The sequence below is a fragment of the Eucalyptus grandis genome, chromosome 8, assembly GCF_016545825.1.
Source record: "Eucalyptus grandis isolate ANBG69807.140 chromosome 8, ASM1654582v1, whole genome shotgun sequence".
In the NCBI taxonomy this organism is placed as follows: Eukaryota; Viridiplantae; Streptophyta; class Magnoliopsida; order Myrtales; family Myrtaceae; genus Eucalyptus; species Eucalyptus grandis.
This window is the reverse complement of record NC_052619.1, coordinates 56136188-56163766: the sequence shown is the minus strand read 5'-3', so window position 1 is coordinate 56163766 and position 27579 is coordinate 56136188. Positions and strand designations below refer to the sequence as shown.

The 27579-nt window shown below is 39.0% G+C and overlaps 2 protein-coding genes across 2 annotated transcripts in view; both read left to right on the top strand.

Annotated features, from left to right (window-relative positions):
• LOC104415161 (glyoxysomal fatty acid beta-oxidation multifunctional protein MFP-a) overlaps positions 1 to 26510 on the top strand; it is a 44581-nt gene extending 18071 nt beyond the window's left edge. Inside the window, exon 18 of the mRNA XM_039300940.1 lies at positions 26334 to 26510. Coding sequence (XP_039156874.1) covers positions 26334 to 26369 — 36 coding nt within the window. The 3' untranslated portion in view covers positions 26370 to 26510. The remainder of the gene's footprint in view (positions 1 to 26333) is intronic.
• On the top strand, positions 22799 to 26084 carry LOC120286185 (glyoxysomal fatty acid beta-oxidation multifunctional protein MFP-a-like). The gene is made up of 11 exons (XM_039301038.1): positions 22799 to 22886; positions 22994 to 23296; positions 23373 to 23459; positions 24069 to 24240; positions 24345 to 24466; positions 24549 to 24712; positions 24821 to 25075; positions 25181 to 25302; positions 25422 to 25543; positions 25636 to 25784; positions 25868 to 26084. Exons 1-11 carry the CDS (start codon positions 22815 to 22817, stop codon positions 26082 to 26084), a joined length of 1785 nt encoding a protein of 594 aa, XP_039156972.1. The 5' UTR covers positions 22799 to 22814.
• Positions 26511 to 27579: the final 1069 nt, after the last annotated feature.

Below are 27579 nucleotides of genomic sequence, written 5' to 3'. Positions count from 1 at the left end.
TGTATCCTTTCATTGCTTGTGACTTATGAGGACAACAAATCACATCTCGAGCGAAGAGAAGAAATGCATTTGCATTTTCCAATGCGTCCTTTTACTGTTTAGGAGGAGAGAGAGAACAGAACCACGTGCGAAATTTAATGCGTTGTATATTTATTTTATAGCGTGCATAGGCCACTTTGGTGGCACGCCCACGTAAATGATTTTCGACACAAATTGATTGGAATAATTACTATAAATTTTGAGTGAAAACTGAAAACTAAATCAATAAAATTGGAATATTTAGAACCTGCCATCTATATCATATAAGTTTTTGGTGTTGCCGAAATCCTTAAATTTGTACTGCCGTGACAAAACCGTACTAAAAAATTTAGGACATTGGTGTCACTTTGGGGTTTTTAGATGGTGTTATTTTCCACGAGATAATGATAACATAAAAGCCAATTGAATTGGAGGCGCTACCACAGGTGAAAATAAAAACAACGTACGAACAGACGAGTGCGGGGACGGATCGATGACCATTATAGCGTGAGGGTACAGTTTCCTTTTTCACTTTTTGACCTTTTTTTTTAATTTTTTAAAATATAAAGTGAAATTTCGTAGCAATAAATTAATAAATATATTGAGTAGAGATCCTAACTACATGGCCTTTTCAAATATACATAGGTTAATTGCCTATATATAGGTCGAGTTTGATGAAAGTGACGTTGAATTTATAAATTGTTCAAATGGAAACAAACCCTCAAGTTTTGCCTCCAGTTGGTGGCTTGATTGGCAAACATCACACGTTTAATAAAGAGTTAATATCACAAAAACTTTAATTTGACACATTATAAAAAATTTCAAATTAATGCATTTATAATAAATTTATTCTCAATTAATGAAATAATATTATGAAAATCATAAACCGATATATTTGTGACAAATGGAGTATAAAACTCTATATTGATACATGTTTAACTCATCAATTTGACAGTGAAATTTAACGAAAACTAATGATGGATAAATTTATCACAGACCGATTCAAAGTTTTTGGTGGTCAAAAAATATGTTCTAGATAAATTTATCACATTTGGCCGCTTTAAAGTTTTCCATAATGTTAACCATTTAATAAATGACAACATTCATACATAGATAAAGATCATATTCATACGAATTAAATAAGCAAAATATTTATAAACCTATTATAATTGTGTCCAATCGTCATCGGAATTCAATAGTCATCGACATGATTATCCTACATGGCACTGTTGCCACTAACCTAAATAAGTTTACTTTTTTTAATTATTTTTTTATTTTTGGGACCGTTGTCCTACATGATTTTTTTGATTTTTATGGCAAATTTTTTTATAGTTTTATTATATTTCAATTTCATTTTGATTTTGGTGAGGGAGACGGTTCCCGGGGGCGTATGGTCATTGGTGAATGGATGGAAGCGTCGTCGTTCAGAACGATGGAGCTGCCGGGCGGTGGTGGCGCCACGTGTCTGCGCACGCAGAAGGAGGGAAGGCGATGCGCGTGGACGTTGGTGGGGTCCAGAACGCAAGTGAACCCCACGCATTTTGCTTTTAAAGGCTTTGCTTCCTTCACATCAATTATCCATGTATCTTTATTTACTTTAACTATCGTTTTCTCAAAAAAAAAGAAAAAAAGAATTGTCTAAGTCCCGATCCTAAATTTTTCACACCCGTCCAAAACGCTTAAAACCAATTAAAAACCAAACCACCCAAATCATAAGCTATAATACTAAAATAAATTTGCAAGAAAGGAGTGATTCCATTTTTTTACCATTTGAGGTTTTGCTTAAAGGTATATAAAGGGTATTTACAAAAATAGAGGCACATGAATGATTATCAATTCAAAAGTGACGTGTGTTTTTTAAATTTTCACTTTATAAGAACCAACCAATCCAAGTATATATAATTGATTGAAAAAAAGGATGTCGTTCATAGATCACTTGGATATGGGGTTTAAAGTCCCATTTTCTTTGGATTTGGTTGCATTATGGAGATGATGTCACTCTTTAGTTGAATTAAAGAGATATCATGCACCTAATCAATAATTCATTGTTGTAATTACGCACAAGTAGAGAATTAATGGGTAAGCCAAGGGGCATATGCGTCCTTTGACCGGGGATTGACCCTCGTGGGATCCACGTTTCCGTAGGGAGAAATAATGGAAAACGAGACGGAGGAGTTACCATTTCTCGTGGCGCGAGAACATCCGTTCGATCCGTTTACCTTTGACTATTCGTTAACGGCGTGAGCAAGGGGCGTTTGTTGCCGTCTTCACAGCGCATGTGATGAATGTTTGGTTCTTTCTCCATTTATTGCTACTATTTTTCCGTGAATTAGAATTATCATATTATTTATTGTAAATCATGGGCGGACTCCTCCCTGACAATAATAGACATCCGAAGCAACGTCTATGTTTGGTTACAAGAGCTGATTTATATCTGGACTAATATATTAATGAGGGATTTGTGAATGATTTCTTGATTTTACCTCGCTTCCTCTTCCTTAAACAATAAGAGTAATTGAAATAATGCCACTCCAAATATACATTTTATTGATGAATATACCACCACTAGCTAAACTGGAATTGATATTTTTCAAGTAAATCTGATTTGGTCCAACGGAAAAAAAAATTCACCGAGTAAATATGTTCAATTAGTTTGAGAAATGCAGTTTTAGTAAATTATTACTAGTTTATAGCTGGATTAGTTAATTTTATATGAGAACCGCATGTGCGAGTTCCCCCGCATACGGGGCTCAAGTGGCGAAGGCTCCGACACTTTTCTCAGCTTTGCTATGAAATAATTAAACTAGAAAATATTATGTTGTGATTTGGTTAAAAAAATAGATAATTTGTAATTTTCCTTCCTCTTTTTAATGTTCGAATGTGGCTTTCCTTAATGTACACTGAATACAAGTTATATGATAGAAAAAAGTTATTTCAACATATAGATAAACCCATCGTGTTTCGTAATATATGCTAAGGAAAGTTAACTAAGCTATATGCAATGGTACCTAATATTAACTTCTTTAGATTTGAATACGTATGTGTACACAATAATTAATGTATCATTTTAAATTTTTTTCCTTAAATGGAGTAATTTTAAATTAACGGATTAGCTTTCTATACCAATTGTAGTGATTAAAATTCATACAATTTGATTAAAAAAAGAAGTAACATATGATACTACCTTTTCTCTCGTGTTTGGTTGTGGAGGTTGGATGTTTCCATTCCGGGTAGCGATTTGTTTGGAAGCAAGGGCAGCGTGAGATTGTTGGAAGAAGGGGCATGTCCCTGTTTGGCTCAACATTGGGAAGGGACTTTGGGACTCTAAAGGAGTTTGGGCAAATGCAAGTAGTGTTTGGTTCAATTTTTTGAGAACTTTGGGGAGATGCAATTGCATTTTCAAGGGGCTTCAAGGGGTTTGAGGGAATGGAGGGGTAGAGGTCCATTGGCAACTTGCATTTTCGGAATGCAAGTTGTACTGTTCATCACTGTTCATGCAACCGGTGGAGAAGCCGATCGGAAGCCGACGATCGCCGGCCAAGGGGTCGCACGTGGCGGCGCGTCGCCGGTGATCGCCGCCGAGGGTCGCCCGACCCCGGCGACCGTCGCCGGACCTCAGTAATGCCCGGGTCGTGCGACCCAGCGGCCCAGCAACCAAATTTGGCCATTCGGCTGCCGGATCCGGCGGTCCGGTGGCCGGACTTCAAAAAAAGAAAATAGATTTTTTTTTTTTTAATTTAATAAAATCATTTACAAATGTAAATTTTACCAAACGGTAGTTTGGCCAAAATTGTATCTCACTGTAAATTTTACTAAACGATATTTGCATTTCGGAAAACCCCTTTCACCCAAAGGTATTTGCATTTTGGCAAATGCATTCCTCAAAAGTCGAACCAAACAGCCCTAAGTAACACCGGCACCAATACGCAACACACGACACCACAAGACACGACACACCAACATGTTGTTTATAAAAAAAGTAGAGAATTTTGACATGTTGAGACATATGTATATTTTTATATATACATAATAAATTAGTATAATTCAAATTCACAAATAAATAATTAATAAAAAAAGCATAGAATGAATTTACACTAAAAATACTAATTCACAATTTATTAATTTTATTAATTTGACAAATTCAACTCCATTCCAATAATTCATAAAACTTGAAGAAAAATAAACAATTCACATTCTAGACTTGCATGTTAGACGTGTAAAAAAAAAAAAAAAAAAACTTGGGAGGTGAGGAAAGAGAAGATTAGGTTTTTTTCTTCCCAATTTATTATTATTTTTATTTTTTATTTTTTTCACATATATACATTTTAACCATTCATTTATTGAAAATTTTTAAACTTAATCTCACATATTGGAATTATGTGTCAGAAATTTGCATGTCAGAATTCCAACTCGAATGTCGGAGAATGTCGAGAAAGTTGATCAAATGTCGGATTTTTCGTTGATTGAGTATTGAAGAGTGTTAGACACGTGTTAGAGTATTCGAAATGACAGAAAAGCTTTTGGAGAATGTCGATACTTCTTAGCTCATGAGGTCTCTCGCCAACCTTCTATATGAACTTCAATGCCATAATTTTTTTTTTTCTCTCCTTCTTTTTCTTTATTTTTTTTTTCTAAAAGAAATTCTATCTTTCTTGGTAGGGCAACTGCCAAGAGATTTTGCCCTCTTTTCAAGAGATATTTTGATTTGGAATTTTTGTGGTATAAATATTGTGTAAGTTGTTTTGGAGAATTATGCCCTCTCTCATTTATTTACTTGAAGGGTTATTCGATGACCATGGTATCGGTTTTTTTTTTTTTTTGGGTTAGAATTAACAATATTTCAATACTAACTTAGCATTATAGAAAAAACATAAGATTTCGATGTCCAAACATAAAATCAACATAAGGGAATTAGGGGGATTGGTAATCCAGTTCTTCTGGAGGGAATCGGCTTGGTGGGCTTTAGCGACCCAGTCGGCCGCTTAATTGTATATTCTCGGCTCAAAATAGAGGATCACATCCTTGAGCTGCCCCAATAGAGCTTTGCAGTATTCAACAATGGATTGAACAGCCGTTGTGGGCTTAGCCCGGCCCATTATAAAATCCATTGCTAGTAAGCAATTTGAAGTCAACCCAGTTCACTGAGCAAGTGCAAGTACACCTCTGTCTTGTTTAGTTTGTGTGACTCTCTTCCTTTTTAGCGAGAGCAGGGCTTCCTTTATTGAAAGTTTTTCAGCGACCAAGGTAGATGGGGTACGATCCAGCTCACAAACCCGTCAAAGAGAGCTCCATCCTTGTTCCTGCAGATGCCCACTACTGCTCCTTCCAAATTTGAACTACTCTAGGAGCCGTCCATGTTGATTTTGCAGCAGATCTGGGTCTACAAACTTGCTACTGTAGCTGCCGTACGGGGTACTTGGTCTCGGTTGGTGTTCTCTTCCCTTGTTTCAACTGTAGTTGCGTCAAATAGCATGCTTCATCTATTGTTGAGCTTGGGTTGGGGCTTTTTCCTTTGAAAATTCAAGCATTCCGAGCCTTCTATGCTATCCAAATTGCTTTGGCAAGCAGAGCTTTTCCTTGTGAATCTTTTCTTTCAGTTATATTCTCCCATACTCATTGATCCATTCGGTTGCTAATTTCTGAAGCCATGTTTACACTAATTTTGTCGCTTGATAGATCACCTCCATCCAGGGAAAACAAGATGAAGGTGTGCTTTGTAGAATCTGCACCTTTGCCACATAAGGGACACTCTTATTCCGGTAAAATCTTCCTCTTGCATAAATTTTCCTTCATAGGTAGGGCATTGTTGCAGATGCTCCATAGAAATTTTTTGACTTTAGGATAGGTTTTGAGTTTCCAGATCTTGGTCCATAATTTCTTCGGAGTTTGGTATGATGTGGAGGGCTATACCATTTAACGTTTCTTTGAGTCTCGAATCTTATTGTATGCACTCTTCACCGTGTAGGAGCTTGAATTGCTTGCTATCCATATCATATTGTCTGGTCTAGTTGTTAGGCTTAGTGGTGTAGCTAAGAATTCTTATACAATTCTTTCCTCAAAAGTCTCCTATAGTAGTTGAAAGTTCCAACCCTTGTCATTATGGTTAATTAATTCAGCTACCAACTGAGGTTCATTTCGGTTTGCTGACCCTCCTATCGTGCCTGAGATTAGCCATCTATCCTCTCTAATTATGATCCTATTGGCATCCCCTACCTCCCATTTAATTTCTGGCTGGATCGTATGTCTTCTCGTTATTAAACTTTGCCATCCCCAAGAGGATCGAGGACCTTTGTTTGCTGTCTAGAAATCACTCATGGGTAAATAAATTCCTCTCAACCATCTACTCTATATGGCTGTTGGGTCTACAATAAGTCTCAAGGCTTGCTTCCCAGCATTACTTTATTCAAATTAGTTAAGTTTCTAAAGCCTAACCCCCCGCAATCTTTCCTTATTTTTAATGTCCCATTTTTTTCCAATGTATGCCATTTATCATAGCATTTTGCTTCCACCATAAGGATGCTATTCTCCTTTCAATTGGGAAGGGAGGATTAAGAAAATCCTATTGATTGTAACTTTCTCCAAACCTCCGATTAAGATTTGTTTCTCCGGAGTACCAAAAGCAATATTATTATGAACATAAGCCCCAAAGTGTGGTTGCGATCTTGTGAGGGTGAGCTAACTCCAAAAACCCGTCCTCGGTTTGGATTGTAGGTTGCAACTCGCCTGCATCCATCCGAGAGTTATCGGTATTTATCAAATCTGTTAAATTTTTTAGGAGAAATCAATGCAATTTAAGAGAAATCAATGAAAGGTCATCAATTCAAATCTTGGAGCCTTACAAATTGATATGGGAATTTTAAAAATTGACATGGCAAATTAGGGTAATGTTTGGACTACTGTCTTGAGAAGAATTTCTTTGCCTACTTTCGATATCAGCTTCTCTTTCCACTCTTCTAATTTCCTGTCAACTTTTGCAAGAATCCAAGAGAACATTTGTTTCTTTTTTTACCCCAGTCAGAAGGTATCCCAAGATATTTACCAATTCTCCATCACTAGCAACCTTAATTTAGTAGCAATATTCTATTTTAGGCCTTGAGGACAGTTTTTCCCGAAGCAAATTCCTAAATTGTCAAGGTTGATGGACTATTCTGACGCAAAACAATACCAGTGCAAGACATTAACTAAGTTCTGAGCCTCAATAATTGTGCCATCCAAGAAAAATATAGCATCGTCTGCAAATAGGAGGTGTGAAATTGTAGGACAATATTGATTCAGTTTTATACCCTTCAGACTCTCATCTCTTAAAGCTTTCAAAATCAAAGAGGATAGGATATTAGCCATAATAATGAATAGATAGAGTGATAGTGGGTCATATGTCTAATTCCTCTGGTTGGGTGGAAATAATCACACGACTCCCATTTACTCTTGCACTAAATGATACCGAAGAAATATATTTTTTAACCAATGCAACCCATTTCTCATAGAAGCCCATTTTCAACATACAATTACATAAAAAATCTCATTCTCCCCTATCATATGCCTTTTGCATATCCAATTTGAGGATTGCCTAAAATTTCCGCTTTCTTTTTCTCACTTTGGGTTGATGTAGCACCTCCTAGACCACCAAAATATTATCTTGTATTTGATGGCCCACGACAAAGGTACTTTGTTCCTGGGATATTATTTCTAGGAGCCAAGGTTTGAGTTTATTTGCATTAACCTTTACGGTGATTTTATAGTTGAAATTGCAAAGACTAATGGGCCTATACTAAGTAATCCTTTATGGATTTGGAACTTTTGGAACAAGAGTGATATGGGTTTTAATTATGTCAGAATCAAACATACCTTGGTTGAAGAACTTATTGACCATGTTGAATATATCATTGTGAATCTCTGACAGTTGCTTTGGTAAAATAATCCATTGAGTCCATCCGATCCCGGTGCCTTTGTTGCGCCTAATTAGAAGGTTACTATTTTCACTTCTTCTCATGTCACTTACCTAATCAATGCCTCATTTATCCCATGAGTAATTACCTGTGGACATTGGTCTAACATTGGCTAGTATTCTCTACTTCCTACCATGGTATATGAGGCTTGATAGAAGTATGAAATGTGTTGCTTCAGGGTCAAGGGATCTACTCTAGTTTTGATCATCACTTTGTAGCATAGAGATTTTATTTTGTTGTCTTTTCTGTTGTTGACACCTAATTTTGGAAAAATAAAATTGCATTTTGAAAAAAAAAAAGGGAGAAAATTGATTTGATTGATTATGCATGGAAGTTTGAAATTCTGATGAGTATTCAGATTTTCATAAATGTAGAAAGAATTGAAAGATCAGGCGAACAAATAGCAAGATTTTCATAAAACGGAAGGAATCGATGCAAAATCAAGCTGATTGCAAAATCAGGCTCCGATTTGCATCCATGATTTAATGCAACATAAGATGGAAGTTTAAAATTTGCCATATAAAGCGGCCGATCGAAATCACTATAAAATGGAGTTGACCTGCCCAGGGTTGCAAGAGGGGCATTCGAAAAATTCAGAATTGAAAAGAATTCGTGCAAGAAGGTGCAGAGAAAAGTGGGCGAATTCAAAAGTCAAAAAGGAAAAGAGGAAAGAGGGAAAGAGAGAGAAGACGTGATTGCAGAGAAGACACAAGAGAGGTGACGTGAGTGGAGAGAAAAGAAAGAAAGAAAAAGAAAAAAGGGGAAGCGAACGAGTCGTCTTCTCCGTGCGGGCATCCTTGCCCCAGCCGGCCTCCATCCGCGGGCACCTGCCAGCTCCGCCTTGCCTCCACCTCCCGTCCTCGCGCCGGCCACCGCCGCTCCCCGCCAAGGCATCACCGGCCGTCCGCCTGTCGCAGCACTCCTTTCCGGGCATTGACGCTGCTGCCCGCCATCCTGCAACTCGAGGCCACAAGCGATGCCTGCGGCACCTGCTCGCCGCTTCGCCGCTGCTGCTGGTCCACCCCGCGTCGGTGCTCGCGCCAGTCACCGCATCAGCATCGTCGCTCCGCACGCCCGAAGTCGCGACGCTGCCTCCGCCGGCCCTGCTCTCTGCCCGTCGCCGACGCCGTTGCAACCCACGAGCACCGCAGCACCGGATGCCAGACCCCCGACACCCAGCCTCCGTTGCCCCTCAGTCGACGCCCGACACCTGCTGCGGCTGTGACGACCCCGACGCTCACCACCGCTGCGGTCGCTCTGCACGACGCCTCCACCACTGCTGCTCACCCTTCGCCTCCGCCCGCGAGCCAGAACCCGAACCGCTGCAACGCCGGTTTTCCCTTCGCCGGAGCCTGACGACCCGCGACCCGCACCAACATCTCCGCCTCTGTCGCCTCGCTGTAGCCATCAGCAGCCCCGTCGCCGCTCGCCACTGCTCCAGAGTTCCTCCCTCAGCCGACGCCGCGTCTGCACCATCAACGCTGCAGCAAGCCCTCAGGTGGTTTAGCTTTTTCTTTTTATTTATTTTGTTTTATTTTATCTCATTTTAGTTTATCTATTTAAGTTGTAATGTTGGACGTTAATATTTATGAATTTAGTATGCATTATCCATAGGGATTTTGTCCAAAATTAATATAATTATTAATTTGATCCGAGAGACATCGGATCATTTTTCTAATTATTTTTAATTTTTGGGCTTTTTGGTAGAATCTTAATTGTTAAAATCATAATAATTATTTAATTTGGTCCGTAAGACTTCGGACCAGATTTTTTAATTATTTTAAGTTATTGTGATGATTAGGATTAGAATAATTGTTAATTTAACCTGTGAGACGTCAGGTTATTTTTTCAATTATTTTGATCCTTTATTTAGTGATTATATTAATTGTTTAGATTTAACCATTGTTTAACACTTATTCAACTAAAAAAAAAACTAAAAAGAAACTAAAAAAACAAAAAAAATCAAAATATTCAAAAAATTTGCATGAGCATATAGGACATTAAGGTTTAATATAATAGACATCTAGGTTTAATTAATCAAATTTTTAGGATTATATTTCTAGGATTGCATTTTTAGATAATATTTTTAGGACTGCATTTTTAGATATTTTAAAAATAAGTTAGGATTAGACTTAAATAGCCTTTTTAGAGTCTTAGATATAATTGGCACATTTTCATATTCTCATTCTCTTTTTAAAATAAAAAATAGTTTTCTAAGATAGGATAGGGTTTAAGTCAAATTAATCCCTAGAATAAATTAGAAAATTATCCCTTTTTAGATAGGTTAATTAGGGTTTTCATAAATTCTGAATTCCAATAAAAAATTACAAAATACTAGGCGCATGTTAACTAGTTCGCATAATAGAGGCATTTAATCAGAATTTGTTCATTAGTAAAATTATGTCATGAGGTGCATGTTAATTAATTTGCATAGTAGACCCATTTAATTAGAATTTGCATATTAAAAGGATCAAGTCATTTAGTTAAAAAAATGCATTTTTATAAAAGAACTCCAATTTTAAGAAAATCCAAAAAAAAAAAAAAAAAAATGATTGCTTGCTTTGTGTGATGCAATTTATTTATTTGAATGTTTTAAATAATGGATGAGCACCCGTGTCGTCACCACATTTGCATGATAGTAATTTAGGTTAAAATAAATCAGCTGCTTGCAAAAACATTTTGAAAATTAAAAGAAATGGTACCGAAAGGGCATTAGAAAATTCTAGTGTAACCAAGTCCCCGTACCCTTAGTCTCGGGTTCGTAGGAGTAAAATAATTCAGGTGTCTAATCGACCTACCATAAACCGATTAGTGGCGATTCCTAGTTATTAATCATTTGTATATTAGATAATTGAACCTTAAGTCGCGAATTGGTATAGGCTTGGGAGAGCCCGAGCTAAGTATAAAAACTTAGCAGTCCATTAACCTAGTTTTAGGTGGTGCACCTGAAAAAATAGGTCGCGACATCTGTATTGTAGTAGCATGGAAGTATCTTATATTTTTGTCCCCCCATTTTATCCAATTAATCATTGATCTCATGCTCTAGTACATTTATTCTTGTCTCCATAGGCTCTCAATATACTCAACAATTTGGCGATATTTCTCCTGATTTGGACTTCCTCCAACCTTGTTTGTCAGCTCGGTGAGTCTTCCCTGTATAGATTTGATTTTGTGAGATGCGTTTTTGAATTTTTTGTTGCTCCATTTCCTTAATTCTTCAACGACCTTTCTTGTTTTGTTAACAAGTTCAGCTTGTGACCTTCCTAAGTCCTCCAGACTCTTTTGATCACTTCTTTATACTCTAAATCGTCTATCCAAAAAGTTTCGAATTTGAACAGCTTTTGTTTCCTCCCCTGGCTAAATCTATATGTAGAAAAATCGGCTATGATTTGAGCCAATTGCTGGAAATGCATATGCCTCCGCATTTGGGAAAGTAATTCTCCAATCAAAGTTATAAAAAGCCTTATCGAGTCTCTTCTTAGCAAGCTCTGCTCCTTCCCGATTATTAGTCCATGTATAGGAACATCCCTTACTCTCTATATTCATTAAAGAGCACATGAGTTCATAAAATCTTGGAACACCACCATTCTATATCGATCCGATTTACACTTTCCAACCTTTTCCCATTAATATAGGACTTCATTGAAATATCCAACACATAGCCATGGAAGACAATTAGAAACATGGATATAGTTTAAGGTTTCCATAATTTCAATCGTTCTCAATAATTCTTAGATACGTGTAGGAAGGATATCTTCATCATTACTCCACTATTAAGTTCATTGCATTTAACATCGATAGCTCTTCAGTGCTGATTTTCATTTTCACCCGAACCTCGTTATCTCACATAAGTGCCAATCCGCCCTCGACTCCAATAGGATTGATAATAGCTGCATCTTTATATTGAAGACGCTTTCGAACTCACTCAACTACAGTTTCCTTGTTTTTTATTTCCATTAAATTGGGCTTCTCTCAAGCCACTAAGGCTAGAAGGTACTAAACTATCAAGGGATTACCCAATCCTTGACAGTTTCAGTTCAACAACTTCATGTATACCTTGGTGGCTTATTTGGGCTAGCCACCGAAGCCTGTTCTTTGTCCCCTTCCCACACTTGGACTGGGGTGTCCAGTAGATTCTCCCCATCCAGCATGTGTGAGCTTCTTCGCTTATCATATGGAGCAAAACGTTTCTGTGTTTTTTTTTTTTTTTGCAATTGGTGTCTTAAGTCCTGCCTTTTCTTTCTTTGAAATCCCTACACATCTATAACTTTCTGTTGAATGGAGGGATAGTACCTGAGTTTGCTGTGTTCTCTTTCTTTTGTTCAAGGCTACATGTTCCGTCATTTGTCTATCATGCATTGTCATATTTGCTGATGAGTTGTAGACTACCAGAGCCTTATTGAGCTCTATTCAATCCTTCTATTGTTCTATTTCTTCTTTGAGGATAGGTGTTTCTGGTACAACTTCCTCTTCTTCAAGGTTTGGGTCTATTTTCCCATAAAAAGTCTTCCAACACCTGTTGTGCTCTTTCACCTCAGCCTTCAGCCAAGAACCAATATCTACCAAGTTTGTCTTGGGCCAATCTTGTGTCCACATATGGATATTTTGGGCAAAAGTTTGCAGTGTCCCATGTAGCTGCATGAATAACAAAAATGAGGCAACTACTCGTATTTGAAATCAATCCACCATTTCCTACCTCCCAACTCAATTATAGTTCCTGTCTTCGGTGGGTTTTCTAAGTTTAGTAACATTTTAACTCTCTCATTTTTGCATGAGCTATTATCCATTGCTTCTTTTTTAACTTCCTCTATTTTGCCTAGCTTTGAGGCAATGTTTTGCAATGCTTTTTCAGTAGCCCAAGCATGTGGCATACCCAACAAATGCACCTAGAAAGCATAATGCTTAAATTTGTAACAATGTTCGGGGATATTGGGGTCTCCTTCCTATAATACAAGGAGATTAATAGCAAAGGGCCAATGGCCAAATTCTAGTACGCGTTTCTTCATCTCTACTGAGTGGAAAACAAAGGTATAAAACCCAGGTTCAATCATTTCATATTTTACCAAATCTGTCTTCCATGCTTTCTTCATAATGCTGAAAAAAGCTTGAGAGTTCACATTTGGTTTTGAGAAAAGTTTACCTTCGAGAATAAGTTCACTTTCCTATTTATCTTGTTCGAGCATTTCATCGATTGGCTTTGTGATATCCTCCTCTGACCACAAATCAACCGTAGTCTTGCATAACGCCATTTCTTTGAGATGATTTTCATGTGTGCCCTCTGTCCTGTGGCTAATAAGCTAAACTGAATCCTCGAAGTAAATGTTGCTGGTGAATGGGAATGCTAGTGAGTTGTTGGATTTAGGAGTGAATGGAGCCCTAACTAGGTGAGAGCTTCCTGGGTGAATAGTATATATAATCTACATCAATCTGTTGTGGTAGGATTTGTCTGGATAGGTGGATTTTGCTGCCGAATGTGGTTTTCGCCCAAGAGAAGGAGGTTTAGTCAAGTAGTTACCATTTCTTCAGTGCTGCAGTTGTGAGACAAAGTTCAGATCCATCAAGAGAAAGTGCGGTAAAAGGAGGGGGCAAAGAGGGGTCTAATCCGGGTGAAGAAACATTGAGGGATCCATAGAAAATCAAGGTGCATTGATGGGATTTAGGGGCTGCAGAAGGGAAGACTATCACCCAAGGGGATAGAGAGAAAACTCCACTGGAAGGAAGAGCAACATTTAGTTTAATGACCATAGTGTAGTCACTTGTATAAATAATATCGACCATTGCTAAGCTTTTATATTAGTGATTAATCGGGAATCGAATACCTGGAGTAACAAAACTTGGCACGAGGACACTTGAGTGCCAAAAGTTCAGAAATATATACTTAAGTGTCAAAATCGAAGTAAAATGGATCAGTTGAGTACCATTAGTAAGAAAATTAAGCCAAAATGTTGACATCTCATTTTTCTAACTAGACAAATGCAAAACAATGTCATTTTGCATACGGCATGGAAAGAAAAGCAAAAATGACGTTTTTTTTTTTTTTTTTTTTTTTTGCGTTGGATTTGAATTTTAATATAAATATAAATATAACTATAAATTTAAGATTAAATTTAAATAATTTATTTAAAAAAAAAATGCAAAAGCAAATCGCAAAAGGCGAGGGTTGTGCAAGCCCTCACGCGCCTCCCCATCGTCACTAATGTTGGCAACAATGAGGGGAGAGGGTCGGCTGGGGTCGTTGGGTCTTGGCTAGCGACTAGTGACCTTAGCCGACAAAGGCGACGAAGGGGCCTCCAATGGGTGGCGACCCTTGGCCTAGTTGGGCGAGGACCGGCAACCCTCACCGGATCTAAGGGAGGGCCGTGACCCTTGCCCTAGATTTGGAAGAGGGCTCGTGGGCCCTTGCTACCGCTGGCTAGGGTTGTCGATCGCCGATCCGGGTTGTCGGCTGCTAATTAGGGCCTAACAACCTTGGCCAACCTTTCCCCCACCGTCGCCGGCCCTTCCCGGTGATGGTGGGGAGGCAATGGCTAGGCTGAGCCCTTGCCTCCAGCCTCATCTTCCTTTTTTTCTTTTTGTTTTTAAATATAAATATTTTAATTTAATTAATTTAAAAAAAGAAGATAAAATGATGTTGTTTTGGTTTTTCGTTGCTGATTCATCTCTTCGGTGTCTTTGGTAGGCGAGTTATATTATTAAAAAATTATCATGTAAGATTTCCGATCACCTACGTTGGACTTGACACTCAAACATTCCATTTTTGAAATAAATTGCACTTAAGCGTCACTTTCATAATTTTTGGCACTTAAGTGTTCCCAGTATCAAGTTTTGACACTCCAATTATGTTGTATCTCTTTAGCGAGTTTCTTTTTCTTTCAAGATGAATTGTTTGTGAATCATCATTTATTATTATTATTATTATTATTATTATTATTATTATTATTATTATTATTTTTGGCTTGGTGATGTGTAGGATGAATATATACGATAATCTCAACGAGGATACCAATTAGGAGATGACGCATTCAATACTGTGGTGGCATTATTTTTTTTTTTCAGCCGTACTCTTTTATGATGTGTGAGATAATTCAGGATGGAGGGCAAAGTCATTCATTGTCTTTGGAGAAAACATATACATGTTAAAGCAACAAAAGAATCAATAACAGATTGACAAGTGTAAAGTTGTCGATCGTTTGGTCGAAGTAAAATTTTACATGATTTGAGAAAGCATTAAGAGTTTGCTTCTTGCATCGTGTTATTAGGTTTGTTTTTTTTATTTGGAACACTGTAGAAGTAAAATCCTAAATGCAATAAGTAGAGGTGGGGAGAGTATTCTTAAGATCATTCGAGAAGTGGACTGGCTGAGTTGCGCGAAAACTGTCTTGAAGACCACCTACCCACCATACAAAAGAAAAGGATACATGATTCTTCTATTAATGCGATATGCTATGTTATAAAACTTATAGAGTTATCTAGATCTCAATAACGTGGACTAAAGCAATTATGTTATGCATTCGCAAGTTCTCTTTGATATATTTAACTTTCTTTGTCACATTAGATTTTGGAACGAGCAAGAGAAACTTCTCTCGATTAGAACTCGCAAAATCAGCATGACCATCAATGTTTATCTTCTTAGCACTCGCTCCTTCGCACGATTCGTTCTCTGATGCGTAATTTATGAAGGGAAAATTCTCAAGCCTTCCGGTCAACGTGGGTCTCTTTCATGGCCATTCGTCGTGACAAGTGATGACCATCGTTGCACAAATTTTTTTATCGACGTTCGTGTTCATTGAGTTGTTGACTTGGGGAGGTACGACGGAGAAAGCTGGAGTTGGTTGGCCAATGTTCTCAGAAATGCATAGCCAATCATTGCTATTCGGAAAGGAAAAAATACCCAAAGACTTTTCACCTCATAACATAAAGAGAAAATAAAAGCTTGAATTACTTTCATTTTTTTAAATAAAGATCCGAAGTGGATTTTGTTTTAAATAAAAGCTCGAAATAGTTATATCAGTCTCAAACCAGAGCTTGAAGTAGTTATGACTATTTCAAATAAGAATCTAATCTAGTCGGCTCGCCAATCAGCAAAGAATTCTGACCAATCAAATGTATTTTTGTCCAAACATAATTTAAGTTTAAATTTAATTATATTAAAACTTTAAAAAGAAAAATTAAAACAAAAAGAAGGGGAACACATAGGCTAGAGATTGCTGCCCCATTGCTGATTGGGCAACGACGGCAACGATCAGTAGGGTCGTTGGCGCTTGGGTGAGGGCTGGCAACTCCTATCGATTAAAGGCAAGGGCCTGCTGGCCCTCATTAGGGATGTGAGAGGGTGGCGACCCTCTCCTAGATTTGGGTAAGGGTCGTCGCCCCTCTCTCAGCGCCCCCAGACCTAGGCAACGAGGTCCGGGGGCCTCGGGTAGGGGCGTTAGGCCAGCGCGAGGGCGGGCAACCCTCGGCCAGATCTAGGAGAGGATTGATGTCCTCTCCCGTCTCTTTGGGCCTCGCCTCTAATCGGTAGGGGTCGCTCGCCCTCGCCTAGGTGTTGGCGTCACAGCCACCCCACCAGCGATGGGGCGATGGCCATAGGCGGGAGGGAGCCTCTTGCTTGTGTTCTCCCCCTCCCCCTTTCAAGTTTTAGTTTTATTTTACTAAAAATAGAAAAAAATAAAGAAAAAAGGAAAAATTTAAAAAGACGAAATTACCATTCATAGTTAGTAAGTTTAGGCCATTTTTTGGGACCAATATGATCACTCCAAATCATTATTTAAAATAATGTTCACTTCATGCTATTATTTAAGGAAATAAAGACATTTCAGACTTTTATTTGAAGTTTTTGATACATTTACTTTTAAAACTACATATATTACTACTTTAATAAGTGTGTGTATATATATTAAATTGCCTTCCATCTTGTCAGACCCCATGCACATCCAAACACTACCAATCAATAGGCAATAAAAAATCGACACGTGTCCCCAACATGACAAGTAAATAAAAAAATATATGATTTTTTATGTTATGTCAACCGTGACATGGTGATTTCTAACTATCGAACACTTTCTCTTAGCGCCTCGATCCCGTAGGCCGCGTATATATATATATATATATATATATATATATATATAAGCCGAAGCCTCTCTCTCTCTCTTTCCATTTTTCATCAATTTTCGCATTTCGCCTTCCTTTCATTTGCAACCATACAGAAGAGAAAAACCTTAAAGCCACCAACCGAGCAGCCGCCCAGGAGAAGATCCGTCGCGAACGTGCCCTTCCGGTAGAAACCTCCGCCGCGGTCTTTTTGGGGGAGAAGGAGCACCTCTCAGGGCGAGAAGCAAAGGAAGAGAGGCCGTCTTTTTGGGGGGAAAGGGAGAAAAATGGGAAGCAGCCCAAAGGGAAGAACGACCCTCGAAGTGGGAGCTGATGGGGTGGCTCTCATCACCATCATCAACCCTCCTGTCAATGCTCTCTCTGTTGATGGTAACCTCAGTCTTGTTTTTTGCTCGGTTCTTGGGCTTTCTTGCGAATGTTTGATTTAGCCTAGGAAGAACCAATATTATCCGGAAGCCATTGTGTCATGTCGGAGTATCGGACATGATATGACACTCTCGAATATTCTTCAACGCTCGGCCAACATGTGTCGGAAAATCCGACACTTGATCAACACATCTGACATGTGAATCGGAATATGAATTGTTTTTTTTTTTCCTTCCAAGTTTTATGGATTATTAGAATGAAGTTAAATTTATCTAATTGAAACAGTAAATGATATTAATAAATGGTAGATTAATGTTTTTAGTATAAATTCATTATGGACTTTTATTATTATTTATTTATTTGTGAATTTTAATTAAATTAATTTGATTAAAATCATCACTATATATATATACACACACAATATGTCCTAACGTGTCGGAATTCTCTATTTTTTGAAAAACAATGTTTTGACATGGCGTATATTAGTGTCAATGTTACTTAGGATTTAATTGTTGGTCTTGTTGGAGCCCTCTTTTTTGGATCCCTTTTTTTTTTTGGTTTCCTTTGACTCCAGATGGCATGATACCGCGTGGAGTGGGCGGATTTCGCAGCTGGGTTCTTTTCCTTTTTGAATTAATGGTCTGATGCTCGAACGCTCGTGTTGACTTATCCCAAAATATTGGGTGATCATTCACCAATATATATATATATATATATATAGATAATTTCTCCGGAGAATGAGGGAGGGGAGGATAAAAGAGTGTAAAAAATTTGTGAAGGCTAGTTTGTGAAAAAGAAAAAGAAAATAATTTTTGTCCTCTAGTCACCGGCGGCCCTACACCTTCATATGGCGCTTGATGAATGATCCAAAACTAGGTTGACTTTACAATCCGGGACCACCCAATATATATATCTCTCTCCGAAGAATGAGGGAGGGGGAGGATATAAGAGTGTAAAAAATTTGTGAAGGCTAGTGTGTGAAAAAGAAAAAGAAAAAAATTTGTCCTCTAGTCACCGGCAGCCCTACACCTTCGCATGGTGCTTGATGAGTGATCCAAAACTAGGTTGACTTTACAGTCTGAGACCAGCATATATATATATATATATTTTCTTTTCACTCACTAGTCTTCACAAATTTTTTACACTCTCTTATATCCTCCCCTCCCTCATTCTCCGGAGAAACATATATATATATATATATATATATATATATATATATATATTTATTTATTTATTTATATTGGGTGGTCCCGGACTGTAAAGTCAACCTAGATTTGGATCACTCATGAAGCACCATGCGGAGGTGTAGGGCCGCCGGTGACTAGAGGACAAAAATATATATTTTTTTCTTTTTCACGCACTGGCCTTCACAAATTTTTACACTCTCTTATATCCTCCCCCTCCCTCATTCTCCGGAGAAAAGGGAATGTCGTTTGCTCTCGGATTTTGCTCCTCCGGTCCTCTGTTTCAGCGTCCGTTGTTGCTTGGGCATTCCAAATCCTTTATCTCACTTGGAAGATACCCTCTGGGATTTCCTTGTCTTCTACGTTCTTATCCCGTTCTTTTTCACTCCAAGATCTCTCACCAGTACTTTTTTTTTTACCTATTATGCGAGAGTTGTCAAAGGAAATTATTGGAGTCAAGTCGGTCCATGCTCAAATAATGTCAATGACTTTTATGATGAATAGGTTCCGGATTTATTATAGTTTGGGTTGCGTTGAATATGCATGCAAGAAACCATTGGGATTTGCCCCCAGTGGCCACCCTTCTAATATGGAAGGGGAATGTGGGGAGTTCGAATTCCCACATTCTCGGAGGTTGGGGTAGGGACGATTTAGTTTTAAGTATGGTACCAACTCCCACGTCCTACAAGAAAAAAAATTTGAGAGTAAGAGTTAGAATAGGAATATAGTATGACCGACAAAAAAAGAAGAAAAAAGAATATGCACACAAGAAGCATCTCTATTCGCTACTTTGCTTGTTGGGTATATGAGATTTAAGCCGTAGGATAAGCCCCTTGCATTTTTCGATTTTTCCTTCTTATGAAGTTTGGGAATGTAAAAGAAGCAAGAATGGTTTTTGATGGTGTCCCCGAGAGAGATGTTGTGAGTTGGAATTCAATGATTGGCGGGTATGTGATGTTTTTGTGTAAATATGGCCTTAGGCCTACTCCTGTGACAATGGCAAGCTGGCATAATTCAAGTCTGCGAGGGAGTTGGGAATTTAGGTTTTAGCAAATTGGTTCACGGGTTTGTACTTGCTTGGAGATGGGTGATGATGTTTTGGTTCTCACATCCCGGGTAGATGCGTTTGCTAAGTTGGGAGATGTTGTAAAATGCTCGTTAGTCTTGACGATATGATAGGAAATTATATTACATTAATATAAGCTCTTATTAATGTTGGAGAAAGCCATGATCGTCATTTGATAGCACATTTTGTTTCTCTTGTTACCTTTCAAAAGAATCTTGCCCATCAAAACTCAAGTATGCAACAAAACATGAAACGAAGAACAATTCCATGTCAGAAATATAGTTGCAAAACTGAAATCTTATTCAAATTGTACAAGGTACAAATTAAGGAAAAAAAGAAGATGAAAAACTAGTGGTTAATTCTAGTGCTCCAAGCCAGAAATAGAACAGGAGCAAAACCTATTCAACAAAACTCAACGACTCAACAAAAGCAACCCCTTTTCACCCAAAAAAAAAAAAAAAAAAAAACAGAAGCAGAGCCTGCTACTCCATTTCGCATGCTCAACGGAAACACCAACTTCGTCCTCTCCTTCGCCACCACCTTTGTCTTCGCCGTCCTCACCCTCCTTGGCCGGCAGCACTAGCAGCCACGGCCTAACATTCGTGATGTCACCGTCCTCAACTTCTGGACAGCCTCTTCAATGCTGAAACAATTGAGATTCGTCGAACCACATGTCCACTGTCCAAAGATAGCAGAAGCAACGACGAGCGCTGGAGCAGCAACGGACGCCGGAGCAGAGGGCCGAAGGAGCAAAATCTGAGAGCGAAGGGGAGATCCAAAATTTTGAATTAAGAAGAGGGAGAGAGAATGCCTTTGCTGGAGAGAGACGGACGTTCCCTTTTCTTTCAGAGAAGGAAGGAGAGAGGATATAAAAGGGAGAGGGAAATAAACGTGTGGAGGCCAGCGCGTGCAGGTCTAGTGATAGGGGAAAGAAAAAAAAAATTGTTGCGGGCGAGAAGTTCCTCTGGTCTCTCTGGCGGCCCCATACCTCCATGTGGTGCATTATGAATGGTCCGAGACCACGCTCACTTGGCTGTCTGAGATCACCTAATATTTTCTCCATTGTTAGAGGCTTCGGGAGGTTTGATGAGTGAATTTGCTAGTGGCTTATTGCTTTAAGGAATTATGTGGAATTTGAAAATTGTTCTTCTGAGAGTGTGCTCTACTTCGCATAAAGAGATATAGCAGATCACAGCGACACATCTCTACCTTCAATATCTCATCTTTATGTTTAAATCAAAATATTGCAAGCCCGACGGTTACAGTTATAGTGAGTGGATACCGGCAGGAATATGTGATAAGATGTCAACAAAAAATTTAGCGATTAAACTATTAGGCTTCAAGGATTGAAGCTTGGATGCTAGCATGGTTTAAATAGTAGATTTTGCAATAAGTGGCATTTTGGAGTCTGGATTCTCCCGTGTGTCCTCTTGTGAGATTGCTCTTGCTTGTGTTATTGGAGTAGGAGATACTTACCAAGAGAATTCTGCTGTGATCTCTGAAAAGTACCTGAAATGGGGTGGATTACTGACAGGAGGTTGTATCTTGGCCTGCAAGAGTGCTAGACTTTTGTTTTTCTTAGTGGCTTCAGTTGATGACTCTAAGCTGACTGATCGTATTTCTTCCGCATGGAAAGCCTTTTTTTCTTTTTCAGTATTTTCCTCTCTGGTGTTTGCTTGTTGAGTGCTAAGCTCATGGAGGTGGATTCTTGGGTTCTATTGAACAAAATAATGCTAGCAAAACTTGGTCACTCACTGACCTTGTACTTTTAGCCATCGTGCTTTCAAATATTTGCAGACGTAATGACTCCAATGTTATTGAAGTAACCTTGAACTTATGGCTTTTGACACATATTTCTGTAACTAGTTATGTTATATTCTGTTACCATCTGTAAGATTATAGCTTGAATCTCTTTGTCCTTTCCAGTTTTGAACAGCTTAAAGCAGAGTTATGATGAGGCCTTGCAAAGAAATGATGTTAAAGCAATTGTCGTTACAGGTAAATGTTCAAGGAAGAATTTTTCTGCCTAATAACTAATCAATGGGTAAAATTGAGACGGGCCTAATAATTTTTGTGCTCGACCAGGTGCAAATGGCAAGTTCTCTGGTGGCTTTGACATTACAGCCTTTGGTGGAGTTCGAGCTGGCAAGGGTATGTCTATGATCTGATGCTCTTTAAATATGGTAAAAATTGGTGTCGATTTCAAATTCACGTGAGTTCTGTGTTGCTAGTGGAGCAACCAAAACCTGGTTTCGTATCAGTGGACATACTCACCAAGACTGTTGAAGGTATGCAGAAGATACTTCTCAAGATCTTTGAGTTGAGCTGAGCTGTTTTCAGTATTTTGATTGGTCACGTTTCTTGTTAGCTGGTAGAAAACCTTCAGTTGCTGCCATTGATGGCCTGGCCTTGGGTGGAGGTTTAGAAGTTGCTATGGTATGTATTCCCTTTCTTTGGGTACCTTTCATTTTCATGTAAAGAGCTTTCTTGTGTTGTGTCCTGTCATTATCAATTCTTTTTTCCCTCCATTTTGCTTTGTTAGGCATGCCATGCAAGAATATGCACTCCTGTTGTACAGTTAGGCCTCCCTGAACTGCACCTTGGGATTCCACCTGGATTTGGAGGTATGTAATTGCTCAAGCAAAGGTGCTGTTGCCGAGGTGATTTTTCTCCTAATCCATTCAGTAAGCTTTACTGTCGGAGGTTTACGTATGTATCTTAATTCTAGATTATATAGCACTAGCATTAACATTGCGAAGAAAAGAAGTTTCTCAAAAAAAGATGTTGGCATACATTGCAGGTCAGAAACCCCTGTGATGTGTTGACGTAGAAGCAGCATAGAAATTGTATATAAGCTTTCAAATGCATAGTGGACATAAGCATTGAATGGCGTTCTCTGGCTGGTTTTTATTTTCCATCATATATGCACGTGACAACTTATCTTTGATTTACTGTTAAGCGATGGATGGAAAAGGATAACCGATACTTTAAGGCAAAAATGTTCCTGCTTATACCTTCATAACGTGATGGCCTAAGTTCAATCATAAGTTTCTATTTTAGTGCAAGGACGTTATGGCATCACCTATGTTTTCTTTGTAATTCTGTAGCTTCCTTTTCTTATGAATGTACACTGGTTCAGGAACACAGCGGCTTCCACGTCTTGTTGGTCTATCCAAATCTCTTGAAATGATGCTGGTAGATCACCTTCTTTAATCTTCAACTTATATTTTACCACATCTTGTGGGCCTGTAAAATTTACTTGCATACTCATTCATCCTGTCCTATTGTCTGCTCTTTTGTAGACCTCAAAGCTAGTGAAAGGGGAGGAAGCGTTGGGCTTGGGTCTCGTGGATGCCGTTGTTTCACCAAATGAGTTGGTCGCCACCGCGAGGCAGTGGGCACTGGATATCTTGGAACGTAGAAGACCATGGGTTGCCAGTCTTTACAGGACTGACAAGTTAGAGCCTCTTGGAGAGGCCAGGGAGATTTTTAAGTCTGCAAGAGCTCATACCAAAAAACAAGCTCCTAATCTCACTCATCCGTTGGTTTACATCGACATTGTTGAAGAGGGTGTAGTCTCTGGTCCGCTTGCTGGACTTTGGAAGGTCTCACCTCTGTCATTTTGTTCTACGTTTATATTAGAAGATATGGATCTGTAAAACTATGTATTCGGCACTGCAGGAAGCTGAAGCTTTTCAAGGGCTTCTACATGCTGACACGTGCAAGAGCTTAATTCATATTTTCTTTGCTCAACGTGGAACTTCAAAGGTTTGAGTGGGGTCTACATTCTTCCACATGATGTTGTCCGTTGTGAAGTTGTAGAGATTTAACTTGCAAGTCTTATGCCTGTAGAGAATGAAGCATATGTTTTTCGTCTTTTATGGAATTAGTTGAAAGTGGGTAAGGTAGAAAATAACCACCTAAAAAAGGAAATTTTCTTATTACGAGTATTCAGGAATGGGAAACTGCTTTCTGATCCATTTCAAAAGCATTTTGTGTCTTCAACTTCTAAACAATTATATACAAGTTTCAGTGTACTAAACTCCTTTTGTCACCTTAGTCTTTAATCCCACTTAAACTAGTGAACCGAGTCATCCATGATGTCATGCTGAGGTGTAACCTGTGTAAATCCACTAATACAACCTTGAATATGGTCATTTTGAATGTAACAATAGGAAATCTTGTTTGTCAAATTGCTTTGAGATAGTGAGTATTTGTATTTATTTTCAGTCCTTTTTGGCAATGTATGAGCCTCAAGTGCATATCTCAGTTGAATGATTTCCTTTAACTTTTTTTTTTTTTTTTTGGCTGATAATCCTTCGTTTCCTATCCTTTGTCATGTAATCTGGCAACGCTTCTTGTCCGAATTGTGAACAGGTTCCAGGCATTACTGACAGAGGCTTGATGCCTAGGCAAGTGAGGAAAGTTGCTGTTGTTGGTGGAGGATTGATGGGCTCAGGAATAGCGACAGCATTGGTACTCAGCAATTGTTCTGTGATACTCAAAGGAAATGATAAATCTTTGCAGGCTGGCATAGGCAGAGTGAAAGGTCAGAGCTGTCTTCACTTTATGTTTGTGAATGGCTTGATACGTTTTCCAGATTGCTTTAATTGTGTGTTGAAAAATGTTTAAGCTGAAAGTACTTGGAATCAGCTAATCTGCAGAGCCGTGTGAAGAAAGGCAACATGACGCAAGAGAAGTTTGAAAAAACAATGTCTCTTCTTAAGGGTGTGCGAGACTATGAGAGCTTCAAAGATGTGGACATGGTTATCGAGGTAGTATTAGTATGGGGCTGTAGACACATTTAAATGTGGAAAGGGTTAAGTATTTACTGTTACATGGTTGTGCTTTAAACAGGCTGTGATAGAGAATGTTTTGCTAAAGCAACAAATTTTTGTGGACCTCGAGCGAAGTTGCCCACCTCATTGCATTCTTGCAACTAATACTTCCACAATTGACTTGAACCTCATTGGTGAGAAGACCAGGTCGCAGGACAGGATTATTGGTGCTCATTTCTTTAGGTAACATGATATGCATGTCTGTATTCATTGTTTTTTTTGGTGATTGCCGATTTCTTCTTCTGTGCACCTCTGCTTTGGCTCAGTTGCTGACTAATATTTCCATTGCAGTCCTGCCCATGTCATGCCCTTACTAGAAATTGTACGTACTCAGCATACTTCTCCCCAGGTTATCGTTGACCTGTTACATGTTGGGAAGAAGATAAAGAAGACCCCAGTCGTGGTTGGGAATTGCACAGGCTTTGCTTTCAACAGGATGTTCTTCCCTTATACAATGGCAGCTATGCTGCTTGTTGAGCACGGTGCCAATCTCTATCAGATCGACAAAGTAATTACCAAATTTGGGATGCCAATGGGTCCATTCAGGTGGTTAACACATTTTGGGGTGTATCTAAGCTGTTATTTTGAAAAAGAAACTCTCTATCATTCTGCTGAATGGTCTCATTTGTCTCACGTTTTGGTTGTTTGCAGATTGGTTGACCTTATTGGGTTTGGCGTGGCTGTTGCAACTGGCTTGCAATTCGTCCAGAACTTTCCTGAACGAACTTATAAGTCAATGCTCGCTCCACTTCTACAGGAGGATAAGAGACTAGGTAAATAGAAAATGAATTAAAGCTTCAGGAGCTCAGGGACTTGTGATGCGCTGGCTGGCATCTTTTTCATCCTATGACATCTGACAACTTTGTTAATTTCTTATGGCACTCTGCGGCAGGTGAAGCAACCCGAAAAGGCTTCTATTTATATGATGAGAGGCGAAAAGCTAGCCCTGATCCCGAGTTGAAAAAGTATGTTGAGAAAGCTAGGAGTATATCCGGTGTCTCTATTGACCCGAAGGTCTCTCTCTGTCTCTGTCTCTCACACGTTGAAATAGACTTCCTTAGCTATAAGTTAGTGGAGAAGTTTTACATCAGTGTATGTGGAAACAGCTTGTGAAGTTGCCGGAGAAGGACATCGTGGAGATGACATTCTTCCCTGTGGTGAATGAGGCATGCCAGGTTCTTGATGAAGGCATCGCTGTTAAGGCAGCCGACCTTGACATAGCTTCCGTAATGGGCATGGGTTTCCCACCTTACAGGTATGCATATTGGATTTATTTGTACATACCTTTATTTGTTTTACCAAAACTTCTGAGTATCTGTTGAATATGGTTTCTGACAGGGGAGGCATTATGTTCTGGGCTGATTCTCTTGGATCCGAGTACATCTATTCGAGATTGGAAGAGTGGTCGCTGCTGTACGGAGGCTTCTTCAAGCCTTGCGCTTATTTGGCCAACAGGGCAGCCAAGGGAATTCCCCTGGTGAGAAATCTTATATTCTATAACAGTAGGGTTATGTACGCACAAACTTTACTAATTCGAAGAGTTGCAATTTCGTAGCATGTCAAATGTCATGCTTGGCATCTGAGATCCCCTAGTTTCTTGACTTGATGAGTTTCTTGTGGTTTACAATTTGAGCATTAATTTGTTTTCATTCCAACGGAGAGCTTGAATCCATGAATCAGTTCTATTAGGCATATATCTATTGCCCATCCTGATATTAGTCATGCGAAAATGAGAGCATAACAATTTCGCTTACCTGTGACTAGTAACTTTTGTTCTAACACGGACTCTACTGTACTGCTGCAGGGTGCTCCATCTGGGCAAGCAAAATCTCGAATGTGAGATTCGAACTCACTCATTTGCATCAGGAGAAGCTTCTCTTTCAGGTCTGTTGTTTCAATATGTGATTCTCAGGAATTCTTAAGAATGTTATTGTGGGGTAAGAGAGGGAAAGTGAGGAATTATCAGAGCTTTTAGTCTTATACAGGCACTGATATCTAATAATTATCCACAGCTTCATCTCGAATACGTAATGTTCTTGACTGTTCCATCCATCAAAATTTCGAGATTGACCTTCTAGATGGGTTTGTTGCAATTTGTTTTGCTTATTAATGTTAGCCATAGAATTCGTAACAATAATTACAGCCGTCGATGCCTGATGAATAGGAGTGGGGACCAGTCGTTCTCAGTTTTGCGATGGAACGATCCTCGAGTCTAGGATTGTCGTTCTCAATTTCATGATGGAATGATCCACTTATAGTCTAGACTTACGACACCTTTTTCCCCTGTGATTCTCAAGAGGAACCACATCACGAACCAGATGGCTCCTTGAAACTAGAAGTGGATGCATGAGTTCGAGCGCGGTTTGAAATTGGTCTATCATGTTTTGATGCTAGTTTGGTTCCAGTCGATATAGGGCGTGCATGGAAACGTTCCAAAGAAACGTTTCTGGAACACTTATGTACGGATTTTGTTCCCGAAAACAAAAATAGAACAAAACGCGTTTGGTTGTGTTACTTCTTTTTTTTTTTTTTCCCGAACAAAATAAGAACAAAAAAAGAAACAACAAATTGTTGTTTCTGGCCTTGAGAAACACTTCTTGGACGCCCAAAAGGAACAAAAATGAAAAGAACAAAAAAACGAAACGGGAACACTTCGTTCGTCCCCTTCTCCTTCGTTTGTCCTCTTTCTCCAGCGACTCCTCACTCGGCCAACTCTCCGGCGAAGAACGACGCCGACACACCGGCTGTCTCCGGCAACTTTCTGGCATGTCTCCCTTCTCTCCGGTGCCTCCCACTCGGCCAACTCTCCGGCGACTCCTCACTCACTCCGCCAACGCACCGTGAAGCTTCCGAATCCAGGTTCGTTTTGATATTGCTAGTATAAGTACCTAGAGGGGGGTGAATAGGTATATAAAAGATTTTTCTTCGATAATTGCACAATACTAGACAGTTGATGGATTTGAGACAAACGATAATCAAAGTAAGACTGAAAGAAGAGAAAATTGAACACGCGATTTATAGTGGTTCAGCTTATATCAAGCCTACGTCCA

What these genes read in the sequence shown, in the direction of transcription:
- LOC120286185 (XM_039301038.1), top strand. Translation starts at nt 22,815, where the DNA reads ATGTACACTGGTTCAGGAACACAGCGGCTTCCACGTCTTGTTGGTCTA. An exon ending in CTCAACGTGGAACTTCAAAG is followed by an intron (nt 23,460 to 24,068) that starts GTTTGAGTGGGG and finishes AATTGTGAACAG; the next exon opens with GTTCCAGGCATTACTGACAG. An exon ending in TGGCATAGGCAGAGTGAAAG is followed by an intron (nt 24,241 to 24,344) that starts GTCAGAGCTGTC and finishes ACTTGGAATCAG; the next exon opens with CTAATCTGCAGAGCCGTGTG.